The 20,594-nt window shown below is 45.8% G+C and overlaps 1 protein-coding gene across 1 annotated transcript in view; it reads right to left on the reverse strand.

The window, feature by feature from the left end:
• Window positions 1-20,594, reverse strand: part of LOC137310099 (nuclear GTPase SLIP-GC-like) — a 187,212-nt gene that overhangs the window by 21,108 nt on the left and 145,510 nt on the right. Inside the window, exons 14-16 of the mRNA XM_067978058.1 lie at window positions 12,043-12,176; window positions 11,055-11,228; window positions 2,013-2,173 (exon numbers count right to left, since the gene is read on the reverse strand). Of these exons, the coding sequence (XP_067834159.1) occupies window positions 2,013-2,173; window positions 11,055-11,228; window positions 12,043-12,176 (469 nt within the window). The remainder of the gene's footprint in view (window positions 1-2,012; window positions 2,174-11,054; window positions 11,229-12,042; window positions 12,177-20,594) is intronic.

Genomic DNA, 20,594 nt, shown 5'->3' on the forward strand with positions numbered 1-20,594 from the left:
TCCTCCTCGCTATTTACCACCCTACCAATTTTTGTATCATCAGCGAACTTACTGATCATACCTTTTACATTCATATCCAAGTCGTTAATGTAGACCACAAACAGCAAGGGACCCAGCACCGATCCCTGTGGTACCCCACTGGCCACAGGCTTCCAGTCACAAAAACAACCTTCGACCATCACCCTCTGCCTTCTGCCACTAAGCCAGTTTTGTATCCAAAGTGCCAAGGCACCCTGGATTCCATGGGCTCGTACCTTCTTGACCAGTCTCCTGTGGGGGACTTTATCGAAGGCCTTACTGAAATCCATGTATACCACATCCACTGCGTTACCCTCATCCACACGCCTAGTCACCCCCTCAAAAAATTCAATCAAATTAGTCAGACATGATCTTCCCTTGACAAAGCCATGTTGACTATCCCTGATTAATCCTTGCTTCTCCAAGTGGAGACTAATTTTGTCCTTCAGAATTTTTTCCAATAATTTTCCTACCACTGATGTTAGGCTCACTGGCCTGTAGTTCCCCGGTTTTTCCCTACTCCCCTTCTTGAATGATGGAGCGGACATGTGGTCGGAAGCTCATTTCAGGGTCAAATAGGATGTCGAGATTGCGAACAGTCTGGTTCAGCCTCAGACAGTGGCCAGGGTACTGAGTTTGTGGCTTTGGTATTCTCAATATTTAATTCGAGGAAATTGTTGCTCATTCAAGACTGGATGTTGGATAAGCAGTGTGACAAACCAGTGACAGTGCGAGAGTTGAGAGAAGTGGTGGTGAGGTAGAGCTGGGTATCGTCAGTGCACATGTGGAATCTGACATTGTGTTTTTGAATGATGTCACCGAGTGGCAGCATGTCGATCAGAAATAGGAGGGGGCCAAGGATAGACCCTTGAGGGACTTCAGTGGTTACGGTGTCTAAGCAGGAAGAGAAGCCATTGCAGGAGATTCTCTGGCTACGGCTGGACAGGTAAGAATGGAACCAGGCGAGCGCAGTCTCACCCAGCCAGACAATGGAGGAAAGGCATTGGAGAAGGTTGGTGTGGTCACCCATGTCAAAGATGGCAGACAGGTCGAGAAGGATTTCAATAACTAGATGATAACTTCACGAAATCCTGAGTCCAACATTAAACTCATGAAACAAAACGTGCATCCCAGCAGAGTATGGCTCTTTGTGTTAGAATCTGCATCCTCTCATTTTTACATCTTCTGCAGCTCAAACGCGTTTCCCTCACTTAGGGATTCATTTGTCTTTCAGTTGAGGCTTCAAACCGATGCCCTGACTGTTCAGGTTTGGACCAGGTAGCATCAGAAATACTCGTGGGGTGGCATTTCAAACTACACACCAAAGTCAGCCCTAAATTATCCCTGTGCTGTGGGGGCTTCAAAGTTTTCAAAGTGCAATGGCAAGACTGATTCTGTGGAAAGCCTACCAGATCAGTGCTATTCAGACTAACAAGAGATTAGAAAGCTTCAAAACTCCTGGCTCCATTCAAGGGTTGAATGGAACAAAGCTTTGCTGACTGTGGAAGGTGTTTGCATGATCAGCCCTCAAAGGGGAGTCAGATTCAACAACATCTATGACTCAACCCTGCTCCAGGGCACAGGCCATACTGTGCAAGGTGAGCACTGAGGTAGTCACGGCTTCGAAGGAAGCACAGCATCAGTCATAAAGGAACATGCAGGAGTCCATTATTCAAATGGTAAAACACTTACAATAAATCAGATAACGATAAAGGAAAGCTTTGTTTGGCTAAGAACCAAAGTAAAATGTTGGAGCAAATGACACTGCTCTGTTCAAGGGCAGGCGATCACAAGCAGCAAAACACATTAAATCTCGGAATTAGTGAAAATAAACTGCATTCTAAGTATGATCAGAAAATTGGGCTTCTATCTACATTTACTAAACCGAGGGGATGTGAAGCTCGACTTTGCCTGATGTTTAATGATCCCTGGTCGGTTACTCCCTAACTCATTGATTGGTGTGTAAGTGTTGTGTGTATTACTAGGGTACTTACTGAAATGTACTTTCAAAAAAAGTATTAATTTCACTGTAGAGATTCTCTGACAGATCGCGGTTAACATTGATTGGCCCAAACGTGGGTGAGTTGTAAACCCCATCGTAGTTACATATCGCTTTCAGTGTCCTGTGGTAACCTCGGTAAGATTTAGTCTCTGGCTACAAAAACAAGGACACAGATATGCACGTTATTTGTGTTTACTATTTTAAATAATGATTATTTTATGTTATACAGTTCTTTTATTCAATGGTTACAGATGTAAATTGGTGACATATCAGGAGTGGCTTCAAGACCTAGGTCTGTTCTAACTGAAAGCAAAACAAGGCACAATAAAAGATCGGAGCTTATCAAGTCCCAAAAGTGATGTGTAGAAGCTCCAGCTGTTGCAGCAGCAGAAGGGAACTTGTGCCCAGAAGCGGCTCTACAGCATATAAGGAACCTCATCAAATCTGGACAATAAACACCATCGTTCATCTACTGCCAATGTACAATTACATAAAATATACAGCACACAAACAGGCCATTTGGCCCAACTGATCTGTGCTGGTGTTCATGCACTGCCCAATCATAGAATCATAGAATAGTTACAGCACAGAAAGAGGCCATTTGGCCCATCGAGCCAATGCTGGCTTTTTGGAAGATCAATCCAGTTAGTCCCAATCCCCTGCTCTTTCCCCGTATCCCTGCAAATTTTTCCCTTCAAGTATTAATCCAATTCCCTTTTGAAAGCCACGATTGAATCTGCTTCCACCGCCCTTTCAGGCAGCGCATTCCAGATCATAACTACTCGCTGTGTAAAAACGCTTTTCCCCATGTCGCCTTTGGTTCTTTTGCCGATATCCTTAAATCTGTGTCCTCTGGTTCTCGACCCTTCTGCCAAGGGGAACAGTTTCTCTTTATTTACTTTATCTAAACCCGTCATGATTTTGAATACTTCTATCAAATCTCTTCTCAATCTTCTGTTCCAAGGAGAACAACCCCAGCTTCTCCAGTCTATCCACGTAACTGAAGTCCCTCAAACCTAGAACCATTCTAGTAAATCTTTTCTGCACCCTCTCTAAGGCCTTCACATCCTTCCTAAAGTGCGGTGCTCAGAATTGACCACAATATTTCAGTTGCAGCCTAACCAGTGTTTTATAAAGGTTCATCATAACTTCCTTGCTTTTGTACTCTATGCCTCTATTTATAAAGCCCAGGATCCCGTATGCTTTTTTAATGGCTTTCTCAACCTGCCCTGCCACCTTCAACAATTTGTGCACATATACCCCCAGGTCTCTCTGTTCCTCACCCTTCATAGAATTGTACCGTTTTAGAATTGTGCCCTTTAGTTTATGTTGCCTCTCCTCGTTCTTCCTACCAAAATGTATCACTTTGCACTTCTCTAAGTTAAATTTCATTTGCCATGTATCTGCCCATTCCACTAGCCTGTTGAAGTCTATCACTATCCTCCTCACTGTTTATTACCTTTCCAAATTTTGTGTCATCTGCAAATTTTAAAATTGTGCCCTGTACACCCAAGTTCAAGTCATTAATATATATCAAAAAAAGCAGTGGTCCTGGTACCGACCCCTGGGGAACACCACTGTACACCTCCCTCCAGTCCGAAAAACAACCGTTCACCACTACTCTCTGCTTCCTTTCACTTAGCCAATTCTATATCCATGCTGCCACTGCCCCTTTTATTCCATAATAGGCTTGTCAGCAAAATTGTGTGGCACATCATCAAACGCGATTTGAAAGTCCATATACACCACATCAACTGCACTGCCCTCATCAACACTCTCTGTTACCTCATCAAAAAACTCCATCAGGTTAGATAAATACGATTTGCCTTTAACAGATCCGTGCTGGCTTTCCCTAATTAATCCACACTTGTCCAAGTGACTATCAATTTTGTCCCGGATTATTGTTTCTAAAAGCTTCCCCACCACCAAGGTTAAACTGACTAGCCTGGTTGCCGGGTTAACACTCCTCTTGATCTCACCCTATCATCATCTCTTTCTATTCCTTTCTCCCTCGTGTTTATCTCGCTTCCTCTTAAATCCATCTATGCTCGTCGCCTCAACTACTCCTTGTGGTAGCGAGTTCCAGATTCTATCCACTCTCTGGGTAAAGAAGTGTCTCCTGAATTCCCTATTGGATTTATTAGTGACTATTTTATATTGATGGCCCCTAGTTTTGGACTCCCCCACAAGTGGAAACATTTCCTCTACATGTACCCTATCAAACCACTTCATAATTTTAAAGACCTCTAGGTCACCCTTTCTCTTTTCTCTTTTCTGGAGATGACGCCCAAGCCTATTCAATCTTTCCTGGTAGTTATAACCTCTCAGTTCTGTTATCATCCTTGTAAATCTCTTTTGCACGGTCGCCAGTGCCTCTGTATCCTTTATGTAATATTGAGACCCGAACTGTTCACAATACTCCAAGTGTGGTCTAACCAAGGTTCTATACAAGTTTAATATAACTTCTCGACTTTTCAATTCTATTCCTCTAGAAATGAACCCCACTGTTTGGTTTGCTTTTTTTATGGCCTTATTGACTTAGGTCGCTACTTTTAGTGATTTGTGTATCTGTACCACGAGAGCCCTTTGCTCCGCTACCCCATTTAGACTCTTATTATCCAAGGAGTATGTAGCATCCTTATTCTTCCTACCAAAATACGCCACCTCACACTTATCTATATTGAAATTCATTCACTATTTACACGCACATTCTGCAAGTTTATTAATGTCTTCCAGTACTTTGTCGCAGTCCTCCTCAGTATTAACTATACTCCTCAATTTGGTGTCATGCGTAAATTTAGATATCATACTTCCGATTCCCGAGTCCAAATTGTTTATGTAAATGAGGAACAACAGTGGTCCCAGCACCTATCCCTGTGGAACTCCAATTCCCAACTTCCGCCAGACTGAATGACAGCCTTTAACCCCTACTCTCTGTTTTCTGTTTTATAGCCAGCTTGCTATCCATTCTGCTACCTGTCCCCTGGCTCCACGTGCTCTGGCCTTAGTTATGAGTCTACTATCCGATGCCTTATCAAAGGCCATTTGAAAATCCAAATATATTACATCTACTACCTTACCCTTGTCTACCCTTTCTGTTACTTCTTCAAAGAATTCAATAAGGTTGGTCAAGCATGACCTTCCCTTCTGAAATCCATGCTGACTATTCTTTATTATATTTTCGGTTTCTAGATGTTTTTCTATTACATGTTTGAGTAAAGATTCTATTATTTTTCCTACCACCGACGTTAAGCTAACTGGTTTATAGTTCCCTGGACTTGTTCTATCTCTCCTTTTAAATATAGGAATCACATTAGCTGTCCATCAGTCCTATGACACTATACCATTTTCTAATGAATTCTCATAAATATATAATAGAGCCTCTATTATCTCTTCCCTAACTTCTTTTAATGTGTGCGGATGTATTCCATCCGGACCAATGTACAAAACGACCAGCGTTGTCAATGTACAACGGGTTCAGCAATCTACTGCTGCCAATGTACAAAGGGATCAGCATCCTCCTACTGCCAATTTACATAACGTCACCAGCGTTCTACTACTGCCCATCAACAAAGGGACCAGCGTTCTACTACTGCCCATGTGCAACACGGACAAAAGAGCTGAATTCCAGAGGTGAGGTGAAAATGACTGCCCTTGACATCAAGGCAGCATTTGACCGAGTGTGGCACCAAGGAACCCTAGTAAAATTGAAGTCAATGGGAATCAGGGGGAAAAGTCTCCAGTGGCTGGAGCCATACCTAGCACAAAGGAAGATGGTAGTGGTTGTCGGAGGCCGATCATCTCAGCCCCAGGGCATTGCTGCAGGAGTTCCTCGGGGCAGTGTCCTAGGCCCAACCATCTTCAGCTGCTTCATCAATGACCTTCCCTCCATCATAAGGTCAGAAATGGGGATGTTCGCTGATGATTGCAGAGTGTTCAGTTCCATTCGTAACCCCTCAGATAATGAAGCAATCCATGCCCACATGCAGCAAGACCTGGGCAACAACCAGGCTTGGGCTGATAAGTGGCAAGTAACATTCACGCCAGACAAGTGCCAGGCAATGGCCATCTCCAACAAGAGAGAGTCTAACCGCTTCCCCATGACGTTCAATGGCATTACCATCGCCGAATCCCCCACCATCAATATCCTGGAGAACACCATTGACCAGACACATAAATACTGTGGCTACAAGAGCAGGTCAGGGGCTGGGTAGTCTGCAGCGAGTGACTCACCTCCTGACTCCCCAAAGCTTTTCCACCATCTACAAGGCACAAGTCAGGAATATTCTCCACTTGCCTGGATGAGTGCAGCTCCAACAACACTCAAGCAGTTCGACACCATCCAGGACAAAGCAGCCCTCTTGACTGGCACCCCATCCACCACCCTAAACATTCACTCCCTTTAGCACCGGCACACTGTGGCTGAAGTGTGTACCATCCACAGGATGCACTGCAGCAACTCGCCAAGGCTTCTTCGACAGCACCTCCCAAACCCGTGACCTCTACCACCTAGAAGGTCAAGGGCAGCAGGCACATGGGAACACTATCATCTGCACGTTCCCCTCCAAGTCACAAGCCATCCTGACTTGGAAATATATCGTCGTTCCTTCATCGTCGCTGGGTCAATATCCAGGAACTCCCTACCTACCAGCACTGTGGGAGAACCTTCACCACACGGACTGCAGTGGTTCAAGAAGGCGGCTCACCACCACCTTCTCAAGGGCAATTAGGGATGGGGCAATAAATGCTGGCGATGCCTACATCTCATGATGAAGAAAAAATTGAACCAGCATTCTACTACTGCCAATGTAAAAAGGGACCATCATTCCACTCCAGTGTTCTACTATTGTCAATGTAGAAATCACAGAATATTACAGCATGGAAGGAGGCCAGTCGTCCCATCGAGTCCGTGCCGGCTCTCTGCAAGAGCAATCCAGCTCGTCCATCGCCCTATCCCTGTAGCGCTGCAAATTTTTTCCCTTCAAGTACTTATCCAATTCCCTTTCGAAAGCCATGATTGAATCTGCTTCCATCACCCCCTCGGGCAGTGCATTGCAGATCATAAAATTCACTGTGTAAAAAAGTTTTTCCTCATGTCACCTTTGGTTCTTTTGGCAATCACCTTAAATCTATGCCTTCTGGTTCTTGACCCTTCCACCAATGAGAAAAGTTTCTCTCTCTCTATTCTGTCTAGACCGTTCATGATTTTGAATACCTCGATCAAATCTCCCCTTAACCTTCTCTGTTCCAAGGAGAACAACCCCAGCTTCTCCAGTCTATCCATGTAACTGAAGTCCCTCATCCCTGGAATCATTCTAGGTGAGGTAGCCAATTGGATACAAAATTGGCTTGACGACAGAAGACAGAGGGTGGTTGTCGAGGGTTGTTTTTCAAACTGGATGCCTGTGTCCAGCGGTGTGCCTCAGGGATCGGTGCTGGGTCCGCTGTTATTTGTTATTTATATTAATGATTTGGATGAGAATTTAGGAGGCATGGTTAGTAAGTTTGCAGATGACACCAAGATTGGTGGCATTGTGGACAGTGAAGAAGGTTATCTAGGATTGCAACGGGATCTTGATAAATTGGGCCAGTGGGCCGATGAATGGCAGATGGAGTTTAATTTAGATAAATGTGAGGTGATGCATTTTGGTAGATCGAATCGGGCCAGGACCTACTCCGTTAATGGTAGGGCGTTGGGGAGAGTTATAGAACAAAGAGATCTAGGAGTACAGATTCATAGCTCCTTGAAAGTGGAGTCACAGGTGGATAGGGTGGTGAAGAAGGCATTCAGCATGCTTGGTTTCATTGGTCAGAACATTGAATGCAGGAGTTGGGATGTCTTGTTGAAGTTGTACAGGGCATTGGTGAGGCCACACTTGGAGTACTGTGTACAGTTCTGGTCACCCTATTATAGAAAGGATATTATTAAACTAGAAAGAGTGCAGAAAAGATTTACTAGGATGCTACCGGGACTTGATGGTTTGACTTACAGGGAGAGGTTAGACAGACTGGGACTTTATTCCCTGGAGAGTAGGAGGTTAAGGGGTGATCTTATAGAAGTCTATAAAATAATGAGGGGCATAGATAAGGTCGATAGTCAAAATCTTTTCCCAAAGGTAGGGGAGTCTATAACGAGGGGGCACAGATTTAAGGTGAGAGGGGAGAGATACAAAAGGATCCAGAGGGGCAATTTTTTCACTCAAAGGGTGGTGAGTGTCTGGAACGAGCTGCCAGAGGCAGTAGTAGAGGCGGGTACAATTTTGTCTTTTAAAAAGCATTTGGACAGTTACATGGGGAAGATGGGTATCGAGGGATATGGGCCAAGTGCAGGCAATTGGGACTAGCTTAGTGGTATAAACTGGGCGACATGGACATGTTGGGCCGAAGGGCCTGTTTCCATGTTGTAACTTCTATGATTCTATGATTCTATTCTATAAATCTTTTCTGCACCCTCTCTAAGGCCTTCATGTTCTTCCTAAAGTGCGGTGCCCAGAATTGGACACAATACTCCAGTTGTGGCCAAACCAGTATTTTATAAAGGTTCATCATAACTTCCTTGTTTTTGTATTCTATGCCTCTATTTATAAAGCCCAGGATCCCGTATGCTTTTTTAACCACTTTCTCAACCTGCCCTACCACCCATAACAATTTGCGCACATATGCCCCCAGATTTCTCTGTTCTTGTACCACATTTTGGAATTGTGCCCTCTAGTTTATATTGCCTCTCCTCATTCTTCCTACCAAAATGTATCACTTCGCATTTTTCTGCGTTAAGTTTCATCTGCCACGTGTCCGTCCATTCCACCAGCCTGTCTATATCCTCTTTAAGTCTATCACTATCCTGCTCACTGTTCACTACACTTGCAAATGTTGTGTCATCCGCAAATTTTGAAATTGTGCCCTGTACACCCAAGTCCAAGTCATTAATATATATCAAGAAAAGCAGTGGTCCCAACACCGACCCCTGGGGAACACCACTGTACACCTCCCTCCAGTCCGAAAAACAACCGTTCACCACTACTCTCTGTTTCCTGTCACTTAGCCAATTCTGTATCCATGCTGCCACTGTCCCTTTTATTCCACGGGCTTCAACTTTGATGAGAAGTGTATTACGTGGCACTTTATCAAACACCTTTTGAAAGTCCATATACACAATCGCATTGCCCTCATCAACCCTCTCTGTTACCTCATCAAAAAACGCAATCAAGTTAGTTGAAGGCGATTTGCCCTTAACAAACCCGTGTTGGCTTTCCTTAATTAATCCACACTTCTCCAAGTGACTGTTAATTTTGTACCAGATTATCATTTCTAAAAGATTCCCCATCACTGAGGTTAAATTGACTGGCCTGTAGTTGCTGGGTTTATCCTCACACCCCTTGTTGAACAAGGGTGTAACATTTGCAATTCTCCAGTCCTCTGGCACCACCCCCGTATCTACGGATGTTTGGAAGATCATGGTCAGTACCACTGCAATTTCCACCCTTACTTCCCTCAGCAACCTAGGATGCATCCCATCCGGACCGGGTGATTTATCTACTTTAAGTACAGCCAGCCTTTCTAGTACCTCTTCTTTATCAATTTTTAGCCCATCCAGTATCTCAACCACCTCCTCTTTTGCTGTGACAATAAATGCTGGCCAGTGTTCTAGTATTGCCCATCTACAAAGGGACCAGCGTTCTACCACTGCCAATGTACAAAGCGACCAGCGTTCTAATAAACTTTCAAAGAGCCGGCACAGATTGACCTACTGCTGTGGTGTAAGATTCTTTCATTGTATGATTCTAATGCCATTTGCGATGAAGTGTACATTCACTCATTGTTAGCCATGTCTTGGTCGTAGTACTCTCACCTCTGAGTCAGAAGGTCATGGGTTCAAGTCCCACTCCAGAGGCTGCCCTCTCAAATGGATGTAAAAGATTCCATTATTCAAAGAGCTGGGGAGTTCTCCTCGATATCCTGGCCAGTATTTATCCCTTAACCAGAACCTAAGAACAGATTATCTGGCCATTATCACCTTGCTGTTTGTGGGACCTCACTGTGTAAAAATTGGCAGCCACGTTTCCTACATTCCAACGGTGACAACACTTCAAAAGCACTTCATTGGCTGTAAAGCTCTTTGCGACGTCCTGAAGTCATGAAAGGCTCTATATAAATGCAAGTCTTTCTTTCTTTGACTTCCGTTATTTCAGGCCATTAGGACCATCTAGAGCAGATGGGGGAAGCCAGCTTGGCTCCCAATAAGTGGTCAAAGGTTTCCCTCATTAAGTAAACAAGCGAGGGGGCTATAAAACCCAATGGCTCAAAAACTGCTGTCAAAATAACGGTGAGGTTAATGGCACTCTCCGTTATTTATGCTCAAATACCACAGCAACTTCAGGCGAGGGCAGACGAGCGATTAAAGGCAGAAATTGAAAAGTTGCTGTCGGATATGTGCTGCTCCAACGTTAGCTTCGCGAAAACAGCATCGAAATCATCATCTGCCTCACCATTGAAATGCATCAAATGGCGTGAAGATGCTGTATTTGCGTGCTAGTTACCAACTAAACTCACCACAGAAAGTTAGGTCTTGTCAATTTCAAGTCTAAGTAAACTTTTAATGGCGTGATAACTGTTAATTACTGCCAGTCAACCTCTCAGGCACTGAAAATTAACTATTACACGTGTGGAGTCTCATTCCTTCAGCTTTTAACTGTTGTTGGAGGTATAAAAAATAAAATAATAAAATGAATTTTTTTTGTAGTTTTTCTTTCTCTCTCTTTTTTTCTCTCCCTTAATCCAATCTTTCTTTCCCTCTCTTTATTTCTCTTTCTGTACCTGATTTGACATTGAATTCACCCACTCTGACTTACACTTCCTGGTTCAGTCCTCGCACTGTTAATTTCACAATCCTTCAATCTGATTGGTTAAGGAGATACCCAGTTGCTTGCCCCGTTCACTCAGGTCCCAGATGCCCTGTAGAGGGCTCCGCGCCATTATCACTGCGAGCTGTGAATACTGCTCCCATCCTCCATTTCACCTCACTCACTGTACCTACCCGCTCTGTGTGCCTTTTAATGACTTCAAGGCACTTTTTCTCATCTTTGTCAACTCCTCGTTTGAGTTGATCCTGCAGATTTCTGGCAAAACGTTCCATATAATCAGTAAGGCTTCCCAATTGTTCCTCGAAACTCTCAGACATGGTCTTAAATCTCGTGCTGAGGATGTTATTCTGCAAAGATTTACAGTGTTTAAAGAAACCAGTCAGTTTTTGTAAATTTTGCTCAATAACAATTCACAAAATTGGCTCAAAAGGTATTCCCAGATTCAGCGGTTTAAGAAAGATTCCGGGCAAGACAGAGAGTCAGGACAGTTCGGGGCGGGGCCCGGAGCCAGGGCGGTTCGGGGCGGGGCCCGGAGCCAGGGCGGTTCGGGGCGGGGCCCGGAGCCAGGGCGGTTCGGGGCGGGGCCCGGAGCCAGGCCGGTTCGGGGCGGGGCCCGGAGCCAGGGCGGTTCGGGGCGGGGCCCGGAGCCAGGGCGGTTCGGGGCGGGGCCCGGAGCCAGGACGGTTCAGGGCGGGGCCCGGAGTCAGGGCGGGGCCCGGAGTCAGGGCGGTTCGGGGCGGGGCCCGGAGCCAGGCGATTCGGGGCCCGGAGCCAGGGCGGTTCGGGGCGGGGCCCGGAGAAAGGACGGTTCGGGGCGGTGCCCGGAGTCAGGGCGGTTCGGGGCGGGGCCCGGAGTCAGGGCGGTTCGGGGCGGGGCCCGGAGCCAGGGCGGTTCGGGGCGGGGCCCGGAGCCAGGACGGTTCGGGGCGGGGCCCGGAGTCAGGGCGGTTCGGGGCGGTGCCCGGAGCCAGGGCGGTTCGGGGCGGGGCCCGGAGCCAGGGCGGTTCGGGGTGGGGCCCGGAGCCAGGGCGGTTCGGGGCGGGGCCCGGAGCCAGGGCGGTTCGGGGCGGGGCCCGGAGCCAGGACGGTTCGGGGCGGGGCCCGGAGCCAGGACGGTTCGGGGCGGGGCCCAGTCAGAAGAGTCTGTGTAATTATAATTACCTGTTTATTCAGGCTTTTGTTGAGTGATGTGAGAAGGAGCAGCAACCCCCACACCTCAGACACGTAGTCAGTCACCACTTTTTTTCTTTCTTTTAAATACATGTTGATGATGTGTTTTCTCAGTCTCGGGATTTCTAAAAATGACACCACAGAGATGGTGAGAAGCCTGCAGAGAGCCTTAAGGCTGTAATTACATTCACGTGTGCCGTTAGCGCAGGGACAAGCACGGAACTGAGGACTCGCAGGCCCAGGGTTTCAATCGCTGCTCCCGTTCTGCACCAGTGTCAGGTTTTGAATGGGGACTGCACTGGCAGCTGCTTTTTCCCATCACTGCAACTGGATCGTCAGAAATGGATTGAGGTGATTTGAGATATGATTCAATAATTGCTAAAGGAAACTTTCAGCTCCTTACTATGGGATAGGTTGGAAAGGGTGATAACAGTGCCACAGTCACACAAAAACTACATGTATTTCACTGCACTAAGGAAACACTGCAGTACATATTAACTGCAGCATCTATTGTCCATATAAGTGCTGTGAATTTCTATCTATTGTCCAGATAAGTGCAGTGAAATCACAGGATCATAGAATCGTTACAGCATAGAAGGAGGCCATTCGGCTCATCGAGTCCGTGCCAGCTCTCTGCAACAGCAGTCCAGCTAGTCCCACTCCCCCGCTCTTTCCCCGTAGCCCTGCAAATTTTTTCCCTTCAAATATTTATCCAATTCCCTTTTGAAAGCCACGATTGAATCTGCTTCCACCGCCCTTTCAGGAAGTGCATTCCAGATCATAACTCACTGTGCAAAAAAATTTTTCCTCATGTCGCCTTTGGTTCTTTTGCCGATCACCTTAAATCTGTGTCCCCTGGTTCGCGACCCTTCCACCAATGGGAACAGTTTTCTCTTTATTTACTTTATCTAAACCCTTCATGATTTTGAATACTTCTATCAAATCTCCTCTTAACCTTCTCTGTTCCAAGGAGAACAACCCCAGCTTTTCCAGTCTATCCACATAACTGAAGTCCCTCATCCCTGGACCCATTCTAGTAAATCTCTTCAGCACCCTCTCTAAGGCCTTCACATCCTTCCTAAAGTGTGGTGCCCAGAACTGGACACAATACTCCAGTTGTGGCCAAACCAGTGTTTTATAAAGGTTCATCATAACTTCTTTCCTTCCGTTCTCTATGCCTCTATTTATAAAGCGCAGGATCCCGTATGTTTTTTTTAACTGATCTCTCAACCTGCCCTGCCACCTTCAACGATTTGTGCACATATACCCCCAGATCTCTCTGTTCCTGCATCCCCTTTAGAATTGTGCCCTTTAGTTTATGTGGCCTCTCCTCATTCTTCTTGTCAAAATGTATCACTTTGCACATCTCTGCGTTAAATTTCATCTGCCATGTGTTCGCCCATTCCACCAGCCTGTCTATGTCCTCCTGAAGCCTGTTACTATCCTCCTCACTCCATCTATTGCCCATAAGAGTGCAGAGAAAGTCTATCTATTGTCCAGATAATTGCAGTGAATGTCCATCAATTGTCCATATATGAATCATAGAAAGAATGATAGAAAATTTATGGCACAGAAGGAGGCCATTCAGCTCATCGTGTCCATGCCGGCCGACAATGAGTCACCCAGCCTAATCCCGCTTTCCAGCACTTGGTGGGTCACGGCTCGTCAGGTGCACATCCAGGTACTTTTTAAGTGAGTTGAGGGTTTCTGCCTCTACCACCTTCTCAGTCAGTGAGTTCCAGACCCCCACCACCCTCTGGGTAAAAACATTTTTCCTCAGCTCCCCTCTAATCCTTCTACAAATTACTTTAAAATCTATGCCCCCTGGTTATTGGCCTCTCTGCTAAGGGAACTAGGTCCTTCCTATCCACTCTATCTGGGCCCCTCATAATTTTATATACCTCAATTAAATCCCTCTGTTCCAAAGAAAACAACCTCAGCCTATCCAATCTTTCCTCATAGCTAAAATTCTCCAGTCCAGGCAACATCCTCGTAAATCTCCTCTGTACCCCCTCTACCCTCTCTGGCAGTGAATGTCTATCCATTGTCCAGATAATTCTTGTGAATTTCCATCTATTGTCCGTATAAGATATTGCAGTTAAGGAGGAGGAGTGTGAAATATTGGATGGGATAAACATAGTGAGAAGAAATATTAAGGGGATTAGCACCTTTGAAAGTAGGTAAATCGCCAGGCCCAGATGAAATGTATCCCAGGCGGTTAAAAGAAGCAAGGGAGGAAATAGCGGAGGCTCTGACCATCATTTCCAATCCTCCCTGGATACAGGCATGGAGCTGGAGGATTGGAGGACTGCTAACAATATACCATTGTTTAAAAAGGGAGAAAGGGATAGACTGAGTAATTACAGGCCAGTCAGTCTAACCTCGGTAGTGGGCAAATTATTGGAATCAATTCTGAGAGACAATATAAATCGTCATTTAGAAAGGCACGGATTAATCGAGGACAGTCAGCATGGATTTGTTAAGGGGAGGTCGTGTCTGACTAACTTGATTGAATTTTCCGAGGAGGTAACAAGGAGGGTCGATGAGGGTAACGTGTTTAATGTAGTCTACATGGATTTTAGCAAGGCTTTTGACAAGGTCCCACATGGCAGATTGGTCAAAAAAGTAAAAGTCCATGGGATCCAAGGGAAAGTGGCAAATTGGATCCAAAATTGGCTCAGTGGCAGGAAGCAAAGGGTAAAGGTCAACGGGTGTCTTTGTGACTGGAAGGCTGTTTCCAGTGGAGTTCTGCAGGGCTCAGTACTAGGTCCCTTGCTTTTTATGGTATATATTAATGATTTAGAGTTAAACTTAGGGGGCATGATTAGGAAGTTTGCAGATGATACAAAAATAGGCCATGCTGTTGATAGTGAGGAGGAAAGCTGTAGACTGCAGGAAGATATCAATGGACTGTTCAGGTGGGCAGAAAAGTGGCAAATGGAATTCAATCCGGAGAAGTGTGAGGTAATGCATTTGGGGAGGGCAAACAAGGCAAGGGAATACACAATAAATGGGAGGGTACTGAGAGTTGTAGAGGAAGTGAGGGACCTTGGAGTGCATGTCCACAGATCTCTGAAGGTAGCAGCTAAGGTGGTTAAGAATGCATATGGAATAATTTCCTTTATTAGCCGAGGCATAGAATAAAAGAGCAGAGATGTTATGCTAGAACTGTATAAAACACTGGTTAGGCCACAGCTTGAGTACTGCGTACAGTTCTGGTCACCACATTACAGGAAAGAGGTGATTGCAGAGGATGTTGCCTGGACTGAGGAATTTTAGCTATGAGGAAAGATTGGATAGGCTGGGGTTGTTTTCCTTGAATCAGAGGAGGCTGAGGGGAGATTTAATTGAGGTGTATAAAACTATGAGGGGCCTAGAAAGAGTGGGTAGGGAGGACCTATTTCCCTTAGCAGAGAGGTCAATAACCAGGGGGCATAGAGTTAAAGTAATTGGTAGAAAGATTAGAGGGGAGTTGAGGAGAAATTTTTTCACCCAGAGGGTGGTGGGGGTCTGGAGCTCACTGCCTGAGAGGGTGGGAGAGGCAGAAACCCTCAAGTCATTTAAAACGTGCTTGGATGTGCACCTAAAGTGCCGTAACCTCCAGGGCTACGGACCAAGTGCTGGAAAGTGGGATTAAGCTGGATAGCTCTTTTTTGACAGGTATGGACATGATGGGCCAAATGGCCTCCATCTGTGCCGTAAATTTTCTATGTTTCTATAAGTGCTGTGAATGTCCATCCATTGTCCTTAAAGTGTCCTGGACAACGACAGGTGCAGGAAGTGTTGTCAGCTGGAGTAACTCGAGCTCCGGGTTTCGGAGCTTGAACAGCAGCTGGAGTCACTGCAGTGTATCCGCGAGACTGAGAGCTACGGGGATAGCATGTTTCAGGATTAAGAGAATGCAGGCAGAGAGGGACTGGGTGACTTCCAGACAGACACGGAGGACCAGGCAGGTAGTGCAGGAGTCCCCTGAGGGCATCTCACTCTCTAACCAGTATTCAAACCGGTGAGGGAGAAGGTTCCTCTGGGGAGTGCAGCCAGAGCCAAGACCATAGCACCATGGGTGGCCCAGCTGTCCAGGAGGGAGGAGAAAGATCAGAAGAGCGATAGTGATAGGGGATTCTATAGTTAGGGGAACAGACAGGTGTTTCTGCGGCCGCAGGCGTGATTCCAGGATGGTAAGTTGCCTCCCTGGTGCCAGGGTCAAGGACGTCACTGAGTGGCTGCAGAACATTCTTGGGGGGGGGGGGGGGGGAGAGGGTGAACAGCCAGAGGTCGTGGTCCATATCGGTACCAATGAAATAGGTAGAAAGAGGGATGAGATCCTGCAGGCAGAGTTTAAGGAGTTAGGAAAGAGATTAATAAGCAGGACCTCAAGGGTAGTAATCTCTGGATTACTCCCGGGGCCACGCGTTAGTGAGTATAGAAATAGGAGGATAGAGCAGATGAATGCGTGGCTGGAGAGATGGTGCAGGAGGGAGGACTTTAGATTCCTGGGACATTGGGACCGGTTCTGTGGGAGGTGGGACCTGTACAAGCCGGACGGGTTGCACCTCAATGGAGCCGGGAGCAATATCCTCACGGCTAGTTCTGTGGTGGGGGTGGGGGGGGGGAGTTAAACTATTTTGATAGGGGGATGGGCACCAGGATGTAGTAATGGAAAGGGGAAACAAGGGGCACAAAGGATTGGGGGAGAAAGAAATAGTACAGTATTAGGTGGAACCAGACTAAGAAAGTACAAGAAAGTCTAAGACGGGTTTGCGGTGCATGTGGTGAACGCACGAGGCGCGGTAAACAAGGTCGGTGAGCTGCAGGTGCAAATAGCCACATGGGAATATGATGTCATGGTGATAACGGAGACCTGGCTCAAAAAAGGGCAGGATTGGGTACTAAATATTCCTGGATACAAGGTGTTCAGGAAAGATAGGGAACGAAAGAAAGGCAGAGGGGGGGGGGTGGTGGCAGTATTGATTAAGGAGAATATTGCAGTGCTGGAGAGAGAGGATGTCCTGGAGGGGTCAAGGACAGAAACTATTTGGTTCGAGTTAAGAAACAATAGAGGTGCCATTACATTACTGGGTATATTCTATAGGCCACCAACCAGTGGGAAGGAGATAGAGGAGCAAATTTGCAGGGAAATTACAGAGAGGTGCAAAAGCCATAGAGTAGTGATAATGGGGGATTTCAACTATCCTAATATAGACTGGGAAAGTAATAATATAAGGGGCAAAGAGGGGGAGGAATTTTTGAAATGTTCAGGAGAACTTCCTTGACCAGTACATTTCCGGCCCAACGAGGAAGGAGGCATTGCTGGACTTGGTTCTGGGGAATGAGGTGGGCCAAGTGGAGCAAGTGTCAGTGGGGGAACATTTAGAGAACAGCGATCATAGTATCATAAGGTTTAGGATAACAATGGCAAAGGACACGGACCACTCTAAAGTAAAAATACTCAACTGGAGGAGGGCCAGTTTCAGTGGGATGAGAACAGATCTGGCCTGGGTAAATTGGAATCAAAGATTGTCAGGCAAATCTGTAATTGAACAGTGGGTGGTCTTTAAAGAGGAGATGGTTCGGGTTCAGTCTAGGTACATTCCCACGAGGGAGAAAGGGAGGGCAACTAAAGCCAGAGCTCCCTGGATGACAAAAGAGATAGTGAGTAAGTAGAAATAGAAAAAAGGGGCGTATGACAGATATCAGGATGATAACACAAGTGAAAACCAGGCAGAATATAGAAAGTTCAGAGGGGAAGTGAAAAAGGAAATAAGAGGAGCAAAGAGAGAGTATGAGAATAGACTGGCGGCCAACATAAAAGGGAATCCAAACGTCTTCCAAAGGCATGTAAACAATAAACGGGTAGTAAGAGGAGGGGTGGGGCCGATTAGTGACCAAAAAGGAGATCTACTCATGGAGGCAGAGGGGATGGTCGAGGTACTAAATGAGTACTTTGCATCTGACTTTACCAAGGAAGAAGATGCTGCAGAGTCTCAGCAAAGGAAGATGTAGTTGAGATACTGGATGGGCTAAAAATTGATAAAGAAGAGGTACTTGAAAGGCAAACTGTATTTAAAGTAGATAAATCACCCGGTCCGACGGGACGCATCCTAGGTTGCTGAGGGAAGTAAGGGTGGAAATTGCGGAGATACTGGCCATAATCTTCCAAACATCCTTAGATACGGGGGCGGGAGGTGCCAGGGGACTGGAGAATTGCAAATGTTACACCCTTGTTCAAAAAAGGATGTAAGGATAAACCCAGCAATTACAGTTAAACTTCGGTGGTGGAGAAACTTTTAGAAACGATAAACCGGGACAGAATTAGAAGTCACTTGGACAAATGTGGATTGATTAGGGAAAGCCAGCACGGATTTGTTAAAGGCAAATCGTGTTTAACTAACATGATTGAGTTTTTTGATGAGGTTACAGCGAGGGTAGATGAGGGCAATGTAGTTGATATGACAGAATCATAGATTCATAGAAAATTTACAGCACAGGAGGCCATTCGGCCCATCGTGTCTGTGCCGGCTGAGAAACGAGCCACCCAGCCTAATCCCACTTTCCCACATTTGGTCCGTAGCCCTGCAGGTCACGGCTCTTCAGGTGCACATCCAGGTATTTTTTAAATGAGTTGAGGGTTTCTGCCTCTATCACCCTCTCAGGCAGTGAGTTCCAGACCCCCACCACCATCTGGGTAAAAACATTTTTCCTCATTTCCGCTCTAATCCTTCTATCAATTACTTTAAATCTATGCCCCCTGGTTATTGACCCCTCCGCTAAGGAAAATAGGTCCTCCCTATCCACTCTATCAAGGCCCCGCATAATTTTTTACACCTCAATTAAATCACCCCTCAGCCTCCTCTGTTCCAAGGAAAGCAACCCCAGCCTATCCAATCTTTTCCTCATAGCTAAAATTCTCCAGTCCTGGCAACATCCTCGTAAATCTCCTCTGTACCCTCACTAGTGCAATTACATCCTTCCTGTAAATGTGGTGACCAGAACTGTACGCAGTACTCAAGCTGTGGCCTAACCAGTGTTTTATACAGTTCTGGCATAACCTCCCTCCTTTTATATTCTATGCCTCGGCTAATAAAGATGATGTGGAGATGCCGGTGATGGACTGGGGTGGGCAAATGTAAGGAATCTTACAACACCAGGTTATAGTCCAACAGTTTTATTTGAAAATCACAAGCTTTCAGAGGAGAAAGCCTCCGAAAGCTTGTGATTTTCAAATAAAACTGTTGGACTATAACCTGGTGTTGTAAAATTCCTTACATTCGGCTAATAAAGGAAAGCATTCCATATGCCTTCTTAACCACCTTATCTACCTGTCCTGCTACCTTCAGGGATCTGTGGACATGCACTCCAAGGTCCCTTTGTTTCTCGACACCTCTCAGTATCCTCCCATTTATTGTGTACTCCCTTGCCTTGTTTACTCTCCCCAAATGCATTACCTCACACTTCTCCGGATTGAACTCCATTTGCCACTTTTCTGCCCACCTGACCAGTCCATTGATATCTTCCTGCAGTCTACAGCTTTCCTCCTCACTATTAACCACACGGCCTATCTTTGTGTCATCCACAAATTTCTTAATCATGTCCCCAACGTTTAAGTCCAAATCGTTAATATATACCACAAAAAGCAAAGGACCTAGTACCGAGCCCTGCGGCACCCCACTGGAAACAGCCTTCCAGTCGCAAAAACACCCATCGACCTTTACCCTTTGCTTCTTGCCATTGAGCCAATTTTGGATCCAATTTGCCACATTCCCTTGGATCCCATGGGCCTTTACTTTTTTGACCAATCTGCAATGTGGGACTTTGTCAAAAGCCTTGCTAAAATCCATATAGACTATATCAATTACGCTACCCTCATCGATCCTCCTTGTCACCCCCTCGAAAAATTCAATCAAGTTAGTCAGACACGACCTTCCCTTAACAAATCCGTGCTGACTGTCCTTGATTAGTCCGTGCCTTTCTAAGTGACGGTTTATCCTGTCCCTCAGAATTGATTCCAATAATTTGCCCACCACCGAGGTTAGACTGACTGGCCTGTAATTACTCGGTCTATCCCTCGCTCCCTTTTTAAACAACGGTACAATGTTAGCAGTCCTCCAATCCTCCGGCATCTCGCCTGTATCCAGTGAAGTTTGGAAAATGATTGTTAAAGCCTCCGCTATTTCCTCCCTGGCTTCTTTGAACAGCCTGGGATACATTTCATCCGGCCTTGGTGATTTATCTACTTTCAAAGATGCTAATCCCCTTAATACTTCCTCTCTCACTATGTTTATCCCATCCAATATTTCACACTCCTCCTCCTTAACTTCAATCCCTGTATCATCTTTCTCCTTTGTGAAGACAGATGCAAAAATTTCATTAAGAACCATACCCACATCTTCCGCCTCCACACATAGTTTACCTTTTTGGTCTCTAATAAGCCCTACTCTTTCCTTAGTTATCCTCTTGCTCTTAATGTATTTATAAAACATCTTTGGGTTTTCTTTGATTTTACCCGCTAATATTTTTTCATGCTCTCTCTTTGCTTTCCTAAT

This window comes from Heptranchias perlo, unplaced genomic scaffold, assembly GCF_035084215.1.
Source record: "Heptranchias perlo isolate sHepPer1 unplaced genomic scaffold, sHepPer1.hap1 HAP1_SCAFFOLD_216, whole genome shotgun sequence".
Classification (NCBI taxonomy): Eukaryota; Metazoa; Chordata; class Chondrichthyes; order Hexanchiformes; family Hexanchidae; genus Heptranchias; species Heptranchias perlo.